The sequence below is a fragment of the Neolamprologus brichardi genome, chromosome 22, assembly GCF_056152115.1.
Source record: "Neolamprologus brichardi isolate AB-2024 chromosome 22, ASM5615211v1, whole genome shotgun sequence".
Classification (NCBI taxonomy): domain Eukaryota; kingdom Metazoa; phylum Chordata; class Actinopteri; order Cichliformes; family Cichlidae; genus Neolamprologus; species Neolamprologus brichardi.
In genome coordinates this window covers 8441325-8452830 of record NC_142124.1, presented here as the reverse complement: position 1 = coordinate 8452830, position 11506 = coordinate 8441325, and the positions used below count along the sequence as shown (strand labels likewise).

The following is an 11506-nucleotide window of genomic DNA, read 5'->3' as shown; positions in this document are numbered from 1 at the left end:
ACCTTTGTGAATCTGATAGCAAAAGGTTTGAGCTGCACTGAAGCTACAATAAAGCACAGAGGTAGGAACGGTAAAGTGATGTATTCATGCTGAAATACATGCAGAAGACACAGAGTAGGATAATCCAAAGCAAAGAGGTTACCTGTCGAATGAAAATAAAAAGGGGAAAATAAAAGTTGTAGTGTGACCCTCCCAGAGCAAAATCCACTGGATCCCTGGCGGAGCACCAGTGTGTGTGTGGGGAGGTTAAAAGAAACATGTCTGCAGAAGGGTACAAAAAAAGCAGGGTGTACTTTAACAGAAGTGTCAGTCTCTTAAATCTTTAATCTCTTAAATCTTTCCATTACAATTCATTCATTGATCCATCCATTCATCTTCAACTACTTCACTTCAGAGCTCCTCTGGAGCCTATCCAATCTGTGATAGGACGAAAAGCAAGCTACACGCTGAACAGGTCACCAATCTGTTGTAGGGCTGAGAGACAGACAACCATTCATGCCTACAGCCAATTTAGAGTCACCAATTAACCCAGCACGGATGCCTTTGGACTGAGGGAGGAAGAGAGCCCTAAGAGAACCCACGCTCAAACAGGGAGAATATGCAAACTTCACATGGAGAGGCCCAGGGATTCAATACCAGGACAACTGTGCTGACCACTGCACAAACATATGTCCATTATAAACAGACAACAAAACGATATAATTTATATATTTTTCTTCTCAGCTGACTTTACATTTATTTTTCAGTAGCTGTACACTTGGTCACACCCATATTTATTTATCACAAAAGACTTCACGCACAGTGTTTTCAGCTGTGATATTGCTGATAAAACAATTGGAGTTTTGTTTAAGGATGAAAATGAATTAAAAGACAATATAAAAATAGGGCTGACCAGTGATTTGTAGTCAAACCAAAACATTTTTAGATGGAAGTTAAAGGGGCTTTCATGGGGACTCAAACGCAGGACTCATTTTCAGTAATCCCTGAGCTCATTTCTATGAGTGATTTTAGCGCATTTATACAGGAGTCTTTAAGTAATAAAGAAATCAGGATTGAGGCTCACAAATTTGTTCATATTGACGCCTTCTTTTTGCACATGCATCACAGGAAATGTTTTCTGAATATGTTCGGCCATACTTCAAAACAGCATGCACTTTTCCAACCTCCGCCTTCATGTTCACCTGGAAGCGTGTACATGCTGATTAGCGCTGTCGTAAAAAAAAAAAAAAAAAAAAAGGAAAAGGAAAAAAGAAAAAGAAAGAAAGAAAAAAAGAAAAAAAAGAGGAAAAAAGAAAAAAAAGAGCGCCGTTCATGAAGTTTAAGTGACAGGCTGTTGCGCAAGACAGCAAATCAACGAACTGTGACAAATTTGTAAATGTTTTATTCATCATTATGAGCGATAGCACTGACACTGATTCATGCAGTGGTAATAATAAAATATCAGATAAACAGGAAAATATTCTAACATTTTGCCGCTTGGCCAGCTGGTTTTGTTGATGGGGGAGGTCTGGTTTGGAAAATGTAATCATGGGCTAATCCCCTCGCATGCGTATGACTGCTCGTGCCAAAAGGAAGGCTCAAAAAGCAAACCTCCATCTGTCCGCCAGACACAGTTGTTCCGACGAGAATAAGGTAGCGCGTCGCCTTTTACGCACAGCACTGCGGCGGAATTAAAGCAGAGTCCGAGCAGCTCTTTGTCACTTCGTCGTTTTTCAACGTGCACCGCAAGCTTTCGTCTTTACTTTGTGTGTGTGCGTTTCATATTGACTTTCCAGACCTGTAAAGTTTTTGGACTTCTAACTTCTATCGCGCGTAAAACCAGGCTGGCGCGCGAGAACACTGCAAAGCCTCTTTTTTAAAAACAAAACAAAAACAACAACAAATTCCTCATTTATTTGAACCTTTTAAACGAGATGGAAAACTTCACATCAGCTCCATTGGAGAACAATACTTTACCGACATGGGTGGACCACAGCATTCAGTACAAAGTGATTAGCAGTTGTCTGCTCTTCATGATTTGTGCTCTAGGAATTGTTGGCAATGTTATGGTGATCCTGGTGGTGCTCACTACTAAACATATGAGGACTCCCACCAACTGCTACCTGGTGAGTTTGGCTGTGGCTGACCTGATGGTGCTCACAACGGCGGGTTTGCCAGCTATTCCGGAAAGTATCTTTGTATCTTGGGTGTTTGGCCGCTATGGGTGCCTCTGCATCACCTACTTTCAGTACCTCGGGATCAACGCCTCCTCTTGCTCCATAACAGCTTTCACTATCGAGAGATACATCGCCATCTGCCACCCGATTAAAGCCCAGTTCCTGTGCACGCTGTCCAGAGCAAAAAAGATCATTTTGTTCGTCTGGGCTTTCACTTCCATTTACTGCTTGATGTGGTTTTACCTGTCAAACATCCAGGAAACGGTGTACAAAAACATCACCATCGTCACCTGCGCCTACAGAGTTGCCAGGAAGTTTTATTTACCCATTTACTTTTTTGATTTCGGCGTCTTTTTCGTGCTGCCGCTGCTGCTCTCCGCGGTTCTGTACGGCCTCATCGCCAGGATCCTCTTCCTCAACCCGCTGCCCTCCGACCCTAAAGACAAGAAGAAGAACGGACACAACAACCACGCCATCAACAAGAACACCAGTTGTAAAAACTCTCGACACTCCAGCTCCACCGCGACCTCCCGCAGACAGGTGGGTGGTGTGTGAGCGTGGGGAGGATGAGAGCCAGGATGTTTTTACTCTGCTCATTCAGCGAGATGTTGCAATTTTTTCGCACGGGTTCGTAAAATTATTCAAATATAAATGAATGAATAAACCTAGTCACATTCTTCAGACATTTTAATACCACTTATTAAAAGACAAAGTGAATATTTTAAAGTAATTAGGAGTGGAAATAGTTGTCATTTTCAGTATACAAATGAGTTTTTAACATTTCTTCATTAAAAATAAGTATAATTATAGTGATTTTATTTTTTTTAGTTCATCTGATATAAGCTCTACATGTGAAAACTGAAGGTTTCTACTGAGTGCAATCAAAAACCCAAAGATGGACTTCTTATTCTACGATTGCAAAGAAATGAAATGAAACAAATTAACATTCTCATGAAAAATAGCAAAAGATACAAACAATGACCTCATCACAATTACAAGTTTTGAATGTTTTCCACACCATAAAGATAGCCCCTCCATGTGTTAGAAGTACCTCTGCAACATCATTTAGTATGCACAGGAAATGAATATGCAAATTGAACCACACCTCCCACCTTAGCTGTCTCTGCTGCTGCAAGACTCACTCAGAAGTGCTCTGGAGAGAATAGAAAAGCACCATCCCTCATAGAAGTGTGTGTTAAGTGTGAGAGGAAAACCCAGCCCTTCATTTAAAAATCAGTAGGTTAGGAACACAGAGTCGGGGCATGTTCCACAAGTGAGAAGGAAAAAAAACTGAATAAATAAAATCCACAAAGAATGGAGGAAAGCATTTAAACTGATTAACACTTGCGACAAAGCTTTTATTTCACTTACAGTGACTCACTGAGTTCTCACCAAGTGATGTTACCTTCAATTCACCTGGGTCGTCTCTCGTCTTCTCCCTGTTTGACAGTTTCACTGACACACACACACACACACACACACACACACACACACACACACACACATTATGAAACCATGGGCAGCAAAACAGCAGTAGAGACTCCCACAGTGAGCTGAAATGAACCAAGTGCACATGCACAACATGAACCTTTGGCTTGTTACATAAATCGTATCCTGTACTGGCAGCTTTCATAAGCCAGCTCCACCCCACAATCTAAAGGGACTGGTTGGTTGTCTGAATCTGTTATATTGAAGCTGTTATTCATATACTGTAATTCCAATGTGATTTAAAACTTGTTTTATATATTTATTATAATGTGTATATTAAAGAGGTATTGAACGCTGGGGTCAGTCTACACAATTTATAGCCTAATTCTGGACAACATGTCTGTAATGGGGTTACCAGGAAGGAAGAGATTGGCAATGATTCAACAACCAGAAACCCTGCAAAGTCAATTAAAATCAGCAAATGTATTGACAACAGAGGGAACAGCCAATAGCAACAAATACTGGTCATATTGGTCAACTTAGATGCAAGCAATTGAAGTGACCACCTACTGAACTGAAGGATATTGTTGACTGACATATGGCAGGGTTTACCTGTGTAACTTCAGCCTGGAATGACGTAGGACCGAGAGCCAGCTACAAAGTGATGCATTTTAGATCATGTTATATATGAACAGGGTGATTATCATCATTTTTTTTTGTGTCGGGTGTCATAACGGATGAAAACTGATGCTCCATCGCATCTCCCTAGCTGAGAAAGGCTAGCTCGTTTTTGATGATGGGGCAGGGAAATGGAACAGCCAATAATATATAGTCTGCTTCGGATTTTGTGTTTATTTTCTTTTCTTGAAATCATGAAGGGAGCCATTCCACTTCCCACAAATTCCTTTCTACAGAATCTGACTACAGTTCAGCCAGAGGTGCAGCAGAGGGCGCTTATTCAATAAAAAGGAATGGAGAGGAGTTGAGATGAAAAAAGCCTAAATATTATTTTAGTTGTTGCAAAATAAAATAATACAATTACAGTGAACAAGTCATACTCATAATCATTGTGCTAATGCAGTTCTGGTCCATTGATGATTTAGGAAAGGAGACGCTCCCTTGGCGTTGCTCACTTGCAAGTATTTCTCAGCACATGTTAGAAATGTAGTTAAACCGAGAGTGTATGTGAAGTGTCGTGTTGTGGTGGTTGAAGGTTATGTTACCAGGAGGCTGCAGCTAGAAATACTCTACTTCTGCTGCTGGCTTCATGCCTGAAATCAACAAAGCGTGGGCTGAAAGTAGCTCCCAGAGTGTGACAACCAAAAGGCTCGTGGAAAGATTTTTAATTAAAATCAAAGCAACATTTATTATCGGAACCTCTTCTATCTGAAGCAGAAGTTCGGAGAGTGGGAGTTCTTGAGTGCTTAGAAGTTTTCTTTCCTTTCACATCATCCTCGATGTTAAAGACAACGACCAAGACGGGTTGGTTACCGATGAGTAGTCCATCATATCCCTCGGTCAAGAGGACACTGGACAAGAAATACTGTGTGGTCACAAGCCTGCATTAATAAATAAAACCAGCTTTCCCATATGCAGGAGCAGTTCTCATATTTCTCCTTCCTTCCCACTGCAGGTGACCAAGATGCTAGCAGTGGTGGTAATCCTCTTCGCCCTGCTCTGGATGCCGTACCGCACTCTGGTGGTGGTCAACTCCTTCCTGGACACGGCCTATTTGGACAGCTGGTTCGTGCTTTTCTGCAAAATCTGCATCTACCTCAACAGCGCCATCAACCCAGTCATCTACAATGCCATGTCTCAGAAGTTTCGCGCCGCTTTCCGCAAGATCTGCCGCTGTGGGAGGAAAGGCTCGGATAAACCCGCCACCTACAGCGTGGCCCTCACCTACAGCGCCGTCAAGGACACATCAATGGTGGAAAGCACTGATCACTTCACGACCGAGCTGGAGGAGCTCACTGTCACTGACGAACTGCTGTCTGATCAGAAAATGATGTTCCCAGACCCCTGTGTCTACGGAAAGGTGAACTTCAGTGACAATTGAGGTTTTCTTTGAGGCCAGAGAGATTTTTTTTGGGGGGGGGGAATCAATTGAAAATTAAAGACTTTGAAAATGTTGCTTAATGGAGTCTGTCAAGTGCAAGTATTGTTTTCTCAGTGCTTGCTTACCTTTCAAAGCGAGGCTGCTGAAGCTAGAGATGTAAACACAGATTGCAGCCAGTGATGCGTAACAGCAGGCTTTGCCAAACACACTCTTTATGAGGCGTGATCCCGGACATTGTAAAGCCACCAACACTGACAGATAAGCACTCTCATCACTCAGCTGTTATCTTATCTTTTCCACATAATATCAGGTATATGAGTCAACAACCCATGAATGCGAACGACAACACTGTTCCCACTTCAAATACACGGTGTTGCGTTATAACTCCGATTAGCACCGACTCAATTCTGATCTTTAAGCCTGAATGACGCAACAAGGCACGTCAAGAGGAAATAAACTGAACTCGAATGCTCAGACATCCTTTGAAGAGGTTCTGTCAATAAACTGGCCTTGACGCATTTATTTTCACCCACAAAGCCGGCGATCGGTACGTTGTACCGAAGAATACCGAAGGCAGATCAGAATTCTTCGAGTGGAATTTAGTCTTTATGATTAGATTCCCCCCACTTTTTTTTTTTTAACTCATTGTGCTACTGAAAATAAAATTTAGGATGAGTTATTATTATCAGCTTCACTCACACTTTCAGAGTTCTTCTCAGAAATAAGGTGAATTATCATACTTGCAACCCCCCCCCCAAATCCTCACCCTATACAGCTTTAATAACTGCATGCCTGCCTCCCTGACGTTTTCAAGGCAGGTGGTCCATTAAAGGGTGAGTCATACATGAACCTTCACTGACAAAACAGGCCCTATTTTTGCTGTGAAGGACACGTACAGTGTGCAGCCTCGAGCACAATGTAAAACCAAGACAGATTTGGCTGTGATTGCTCTGCAGGAAGGGAATTTGCTGGGAGTTTTATTTTCTCCAAGGACAAGCATTCACCGACAGACAGAGGCTGCCAAACTATATAAAGCACTTTGTAACTTGAATTCAGAAAGTGCCATGATGCCATTTATGTGTTATCCTGTTTCTAAAAAGGCATACATCATAAAGAGTTTATAAGTTCTAACTGAAGACTTTATTTAGAGGCGAGACGTTTTTATAGAGCTTATTTTAAGAACTTTTTGGCTACCTTATCTATAGCTCTAAAGTCTTAAGATTTTTTTTTAATTAAACCCGTGTTTGATTCTACTGATGGTCAGCATTTGTGTTTGCTTTCTGTTTTTATTGTTCTTTGACATATTTTTGCTTTTTGATGGTAGTCTGGCATTTCTGTGCAAGATTTCAGATGGGTGTGGGAAAGAAAGCATTGCAGGTAACTTTACAGTTCTGGTTGTAATTACATTATATGGACAAAAGAAATGGGGTACACACCTCTTGATCTTTGAATTCAGATGTTTTCAGTTTCATTGCCACAAGTGTCGAGATCCAGCTCCTAGCCATGCAGTGTGCCTTTACAAACACCTGTGAAAGAAGGTTGTTCTACAGCGTGCCACCATTGCAGCATGTCGATATGTAACAGAAAGCACAGAAGCCTGGCCGTGAAGTGTCAGACCAGTTACAGAGCAGGCTTTCTGAGTGCCAAGGTTCATAGTTTATAAATGGGATCATGAGATTGGTTTCCATGGACTAGCTGTTGGTGTAGGTGTAATGTGTAAGTGGTCCAGTACTTTTGTTCATATAATCTGCAATCTTAGCCTAAAAAACTAACCAGGCAAAATCAAAGCACGTCTACGAATGGAGAGTATTTTGATCAGTGAGTCAAGCTTACCTGGGCTGAATATTTGATATTACAAAAGCCAGCAAACATATAACTGCATAACATTGGTGACAGTTATAATGGTGATAAATATACTGAAAATAAAAGTGGACCCACGATACAGCCTTGAGGAACACCACAATTAAAATGTAGAAATGTTCATTTTCTATGGCCAAACAGAGGTTCTGTCGAAGAGATGGAAACTTCAAAGATGGATTCCCTTAATATGTAACACACTCTTGACATACCCTTTTTATATGCCTTACGATCTTTTCCTAAATGATTATTTTATTTTACTTTTTCCATGCATTAAAAACTGCTTTGAATTTTTCTTCGAGCAGCAGCAGCGGTGGTTGTAAACCTCAGTGTCAGATACTGTATATGTACAGTGCCACAGAGATTTGGTGTAACATATACGATGTGGTGATATAGTTTAGCTGCAGCATGGTGATTTGAGGCTGAAGCAAAGTGAATTCAGTGTTTTGTTCTGTGTTATGTATCCTGTGAACTGTGGATTTAACAAACCGTCGCTTTGCTCATCCTGCTTCTAGTTGTGAGAGCCGTCAGTGAGCCGGTGAACACTGCTGGATGGACGTAAGATGAATACTGAAGATGTGCTGATGTTGTGTGGCATTTTCTGCCAGATCAGTGACTTTTTACTGTTTTCAGTCTGAGCACTGTCTGCCACACAGGGAAATATGATTGGGTAGACACAGCAGAGGAAGAGTGGGTTTCATCACTGCTGAATGTGGAAGATAGTTTTAATACTGCATATGCATCATGTTACAGTAGATTAATGCATTTGTGTGTGTTTATGTCCCATGTGTTTTTAAAGTGCTTGTTATTTATGGCAACTCGTTTGTATATCTTTATGATACTCTTGCGTTAACTATTGCACATTCAAAGTTTATTAATATTACTTTGTGATGTACTATTTGGAAGCTGCTGCTTTGATCTTGCTTCTAAAATTATTGTGGTCCTGTGAATATGTTTGATGGCTCTCTAGAAATAGTTCATTTGTAATTTTTATTTCCTTGTGTCAAAATAAAGTTATTTCTGGAAATAAAGTAGTGTATTTTCCATGTGTCGAAGAGGCATTCTAGCTTTATTTCCCTCAGAGAAATTTTTGCAGGTTTCTGAGAAAATCCCAAACAGAAGGTGAACAGAGAAAGATTTAATTTTGGGGGGGGTCACACAATGGGTTGTGTGTTTCCGAGGATGAATCAAATAGCAGTCGCCGGCGGTCTCCTCTTATCTGCTGCCTCCCGGTCCGCAGCCAATCGGTGCCAGCCATCCACCCGGACGCACCAATCCCGGAGGAGCACCTGGACACTTAAATTTGCATGTGATTAAGATCAGTCGTAACACCCCCTTTCCCAAGAATTAACATTACCCCCAGAATGTTTAATTCAAGGAGAAAGTGCTCTAGGTCCAGGTGCTCCTCCGGGATTGGTGCGTCCGGGTGGATGGCTGGCACCGATTGGCTGCGGACCGGGAGGCAGCAGATAAGAGGAGACCGCCGGCGACTGCTATTTGATTCATCCTCGGCCCAACCCGACCGGCAGACCATTCACTATGTCACTGTGTTATGTTACTCGATGTAAGAGCACGTAGGGGTGGACCGCCTTTTCTTTTGATCAGTTTTCTCATGTTTTTGTTAGGCAGGGAGGGAAGTGAGTGTCATTTGGTTTAGTTCTTTTGGGTAGGTAAGTTGTTTATTTTTGAGATAGGTTACCCTTTTGTTTGTTGTTTTGGCTTTGGGTTCACCCTGACGTTAAGATGTGCTCCCTTCCGTGGTTTATCGCACTTATTGTAAATAAATCACTGTCACAAAAATATTAAGTGTGTGACATGCTGCTTGGGGTTGGACGGGGATGGATCACCCCTTATGTTGTGGTCTGGCCGCGCCTAGACGGGCCATAACAATCATATATAGCAATATATAATATATATAATGTACATTTAGATAATTCTATAAAAGCAGAACAAAAATAAATCCTAATTTCAAATGAAATGATCAGAAATTAATTCAAACATCTACATTAGTGTAGCTGGTTACTGGAAATTTTACTGGTTAATACTGGTTAATATACTGGTTAAATATACTGGTTAATTTTAGTTAAAGACTTCTCTTTAGCTCTGAGTCAGTTTGTTTGCTTTGTGACTGATCAGCATTTGTACATTTCTTTCACAGGCACTGGCCATCAGTGTTGGTCAAGTTACTTGAAAAAAGTAATCAGTAACTAATTACCAATTACTTCCCCAAAAAATTAATCCCGTTACTTTACTGATTACTTATTTTCAAAAGTAATTAATTACTTAGTTACTTTTTAAAAACACGATTTACAACCTGAATAGGTGATAAAGCGATAGATCTTTCAGCCCAATTCTACTTTTTCTGCATAATCCATCATACAAAATGTAATCAAATGGAAAAGTCTCTTTTTAAAACTTGTTTTATTAGTTTTAATCTTTTAACTTTATGCATCAAGCAAAAATTTAATTAAATGTAACATTCACTTACTGGAAGAAATTAGTTTAACATTTAAACCTATTTTCTCCACATTCCAGCACATAAAATAAAATATTTGTGTTTACACTCTGTCTTTCAAATAGATGCAAGTAAAACACGGCAGAAAATAAATAAAGTCAAAGACTAGCGGTCCTGTTGCTCTATTTTCACCTGTAAAGCAGGAGTACGGTAGGCGGAGGTTTGCTCTGGTGCAGGTGTGCCGCAGCGGTCAGTGGAAGAATCCGCGAGTTTCTCTGTGAATTTCCCATTACGTCGTTGCGCACTCGGAGCTTGTTTAGGGTTTTTTTCGCTGTAAAAAGAAGTTTTCTTCCCACGCACAATGGACACTAATGTTTTTGTCACTTTTATGGAATCAAACTCAAAGTAAGGTCAGTACTTCCACGCTTTAAACGCTGCACGCTCATACTCTCTCCCGCACTCGATATATGATCCATTGTTGATCTGCACACAGCTGTTGTCACAAATGTCACACTCGCTTACGTCACTGTCATGAGACATTCTTGCAAAAAACTCACGGTTTTAGTAATGCAGTAAGGCAGCGTTCCTACGGGAAAGTAACGGTAATCTAATTACCGTTTTTGCAATAGTAATCCCTTACTTTACTCGTTACTTGAAAAAAGTAATCGGATTACAGTAACGCTTTACAAGTAACGCATTACTGCCCATCTCTGCTGGCCATTAATGACCAAAAAATACATCAGTGTCCAGTGATTCTGTTAAAAAAAAAAGTAAATTATTAATAAATACTCAGATGTTACCAGCAAGCTAGTAAATGTCCACTGTGAAGGTAGCAGAAAATAATCCCCTTACCTTTCAGACTAATTTAGCTCCTATTTTTCACCCCACAATTTTACTGTTTTGGTCTCTAATATCATCAGCCTCATTTCTAGCTAATGAACAGAGTGGTTTATGTAGCAGCTAATGATCTGAAATTAGGGTTAATATTGAGCTTACATTTAGAAAGTGCCCCCAAAAAACAACTTTTAATGAGTGCTATTATCTGCTAGATGTGTATCCGTGATACCGTGACCCATGAATATATTAAGATACCAAAAATCACAGTCATTTCTGTAAAAGCTGCTAAGCTGCACATACACCACTCACAAGAGGTACACAGACGTTCCGCATGCTTTCCAGTTTTGTGCCCATTCAGCATGCTTGTATTCTTCCAAGTCAAACCTGGAGAAAGAAAGCAAAAGATTCCTACCTGTCAATGTCCTGTTGCCTCCCTGCACACATGAATGAACTTCAATAAAGCAACAGTGCAACCTTAGACTACTTACAAAAGTAGCCATAGTCACATCATTAGTTGTTTTTTTTTCCACTTTAAAGCTTTAAACGTAACATGTTAATCACCTCTATGTTGGTTTTTTGGAGCCAAAGGTTGTTTCTTCTTGTGCATATTTGGACAAGAAGCTGGAGTGCTATGTTAACAGCTAAAGCTAGCATTTTTTGTTAGCAAGATGAAGGGTTAGGTTAGGGGGTTGCGGCTGCAGCACAAAGACACAC

At 40.6% G+C, this 11506-nt stretch overlaps 1 protein-coding gene across 1 annotated transcript; it reads left to right on the top strand.

The window, feature by feature from the left end:
* The first annotated feature begins 1626 nt into the window (after positions 1-1626).
* trhrb (thyrotropin-releasing hormone receptor b) lies at positions 1627-5658 on the top strand. Its single transcript, XM_006794416.3, has 2 exons — positions 1627-2696; positions 5218-5658. Exons 1-2 carry the CDS (start codon positions 1914-1916, stop codon positions 5641-5643), a joined length of 1209 nt encoding a protein of 402 aa, XP_006794479.1. The 5' UTR covers positions 1627-1913; the 3' UTR covers positions 5644-5658.
* The last annotated feature ends 5848 nt before the right edge of the window (positions 5659-11506 follow it).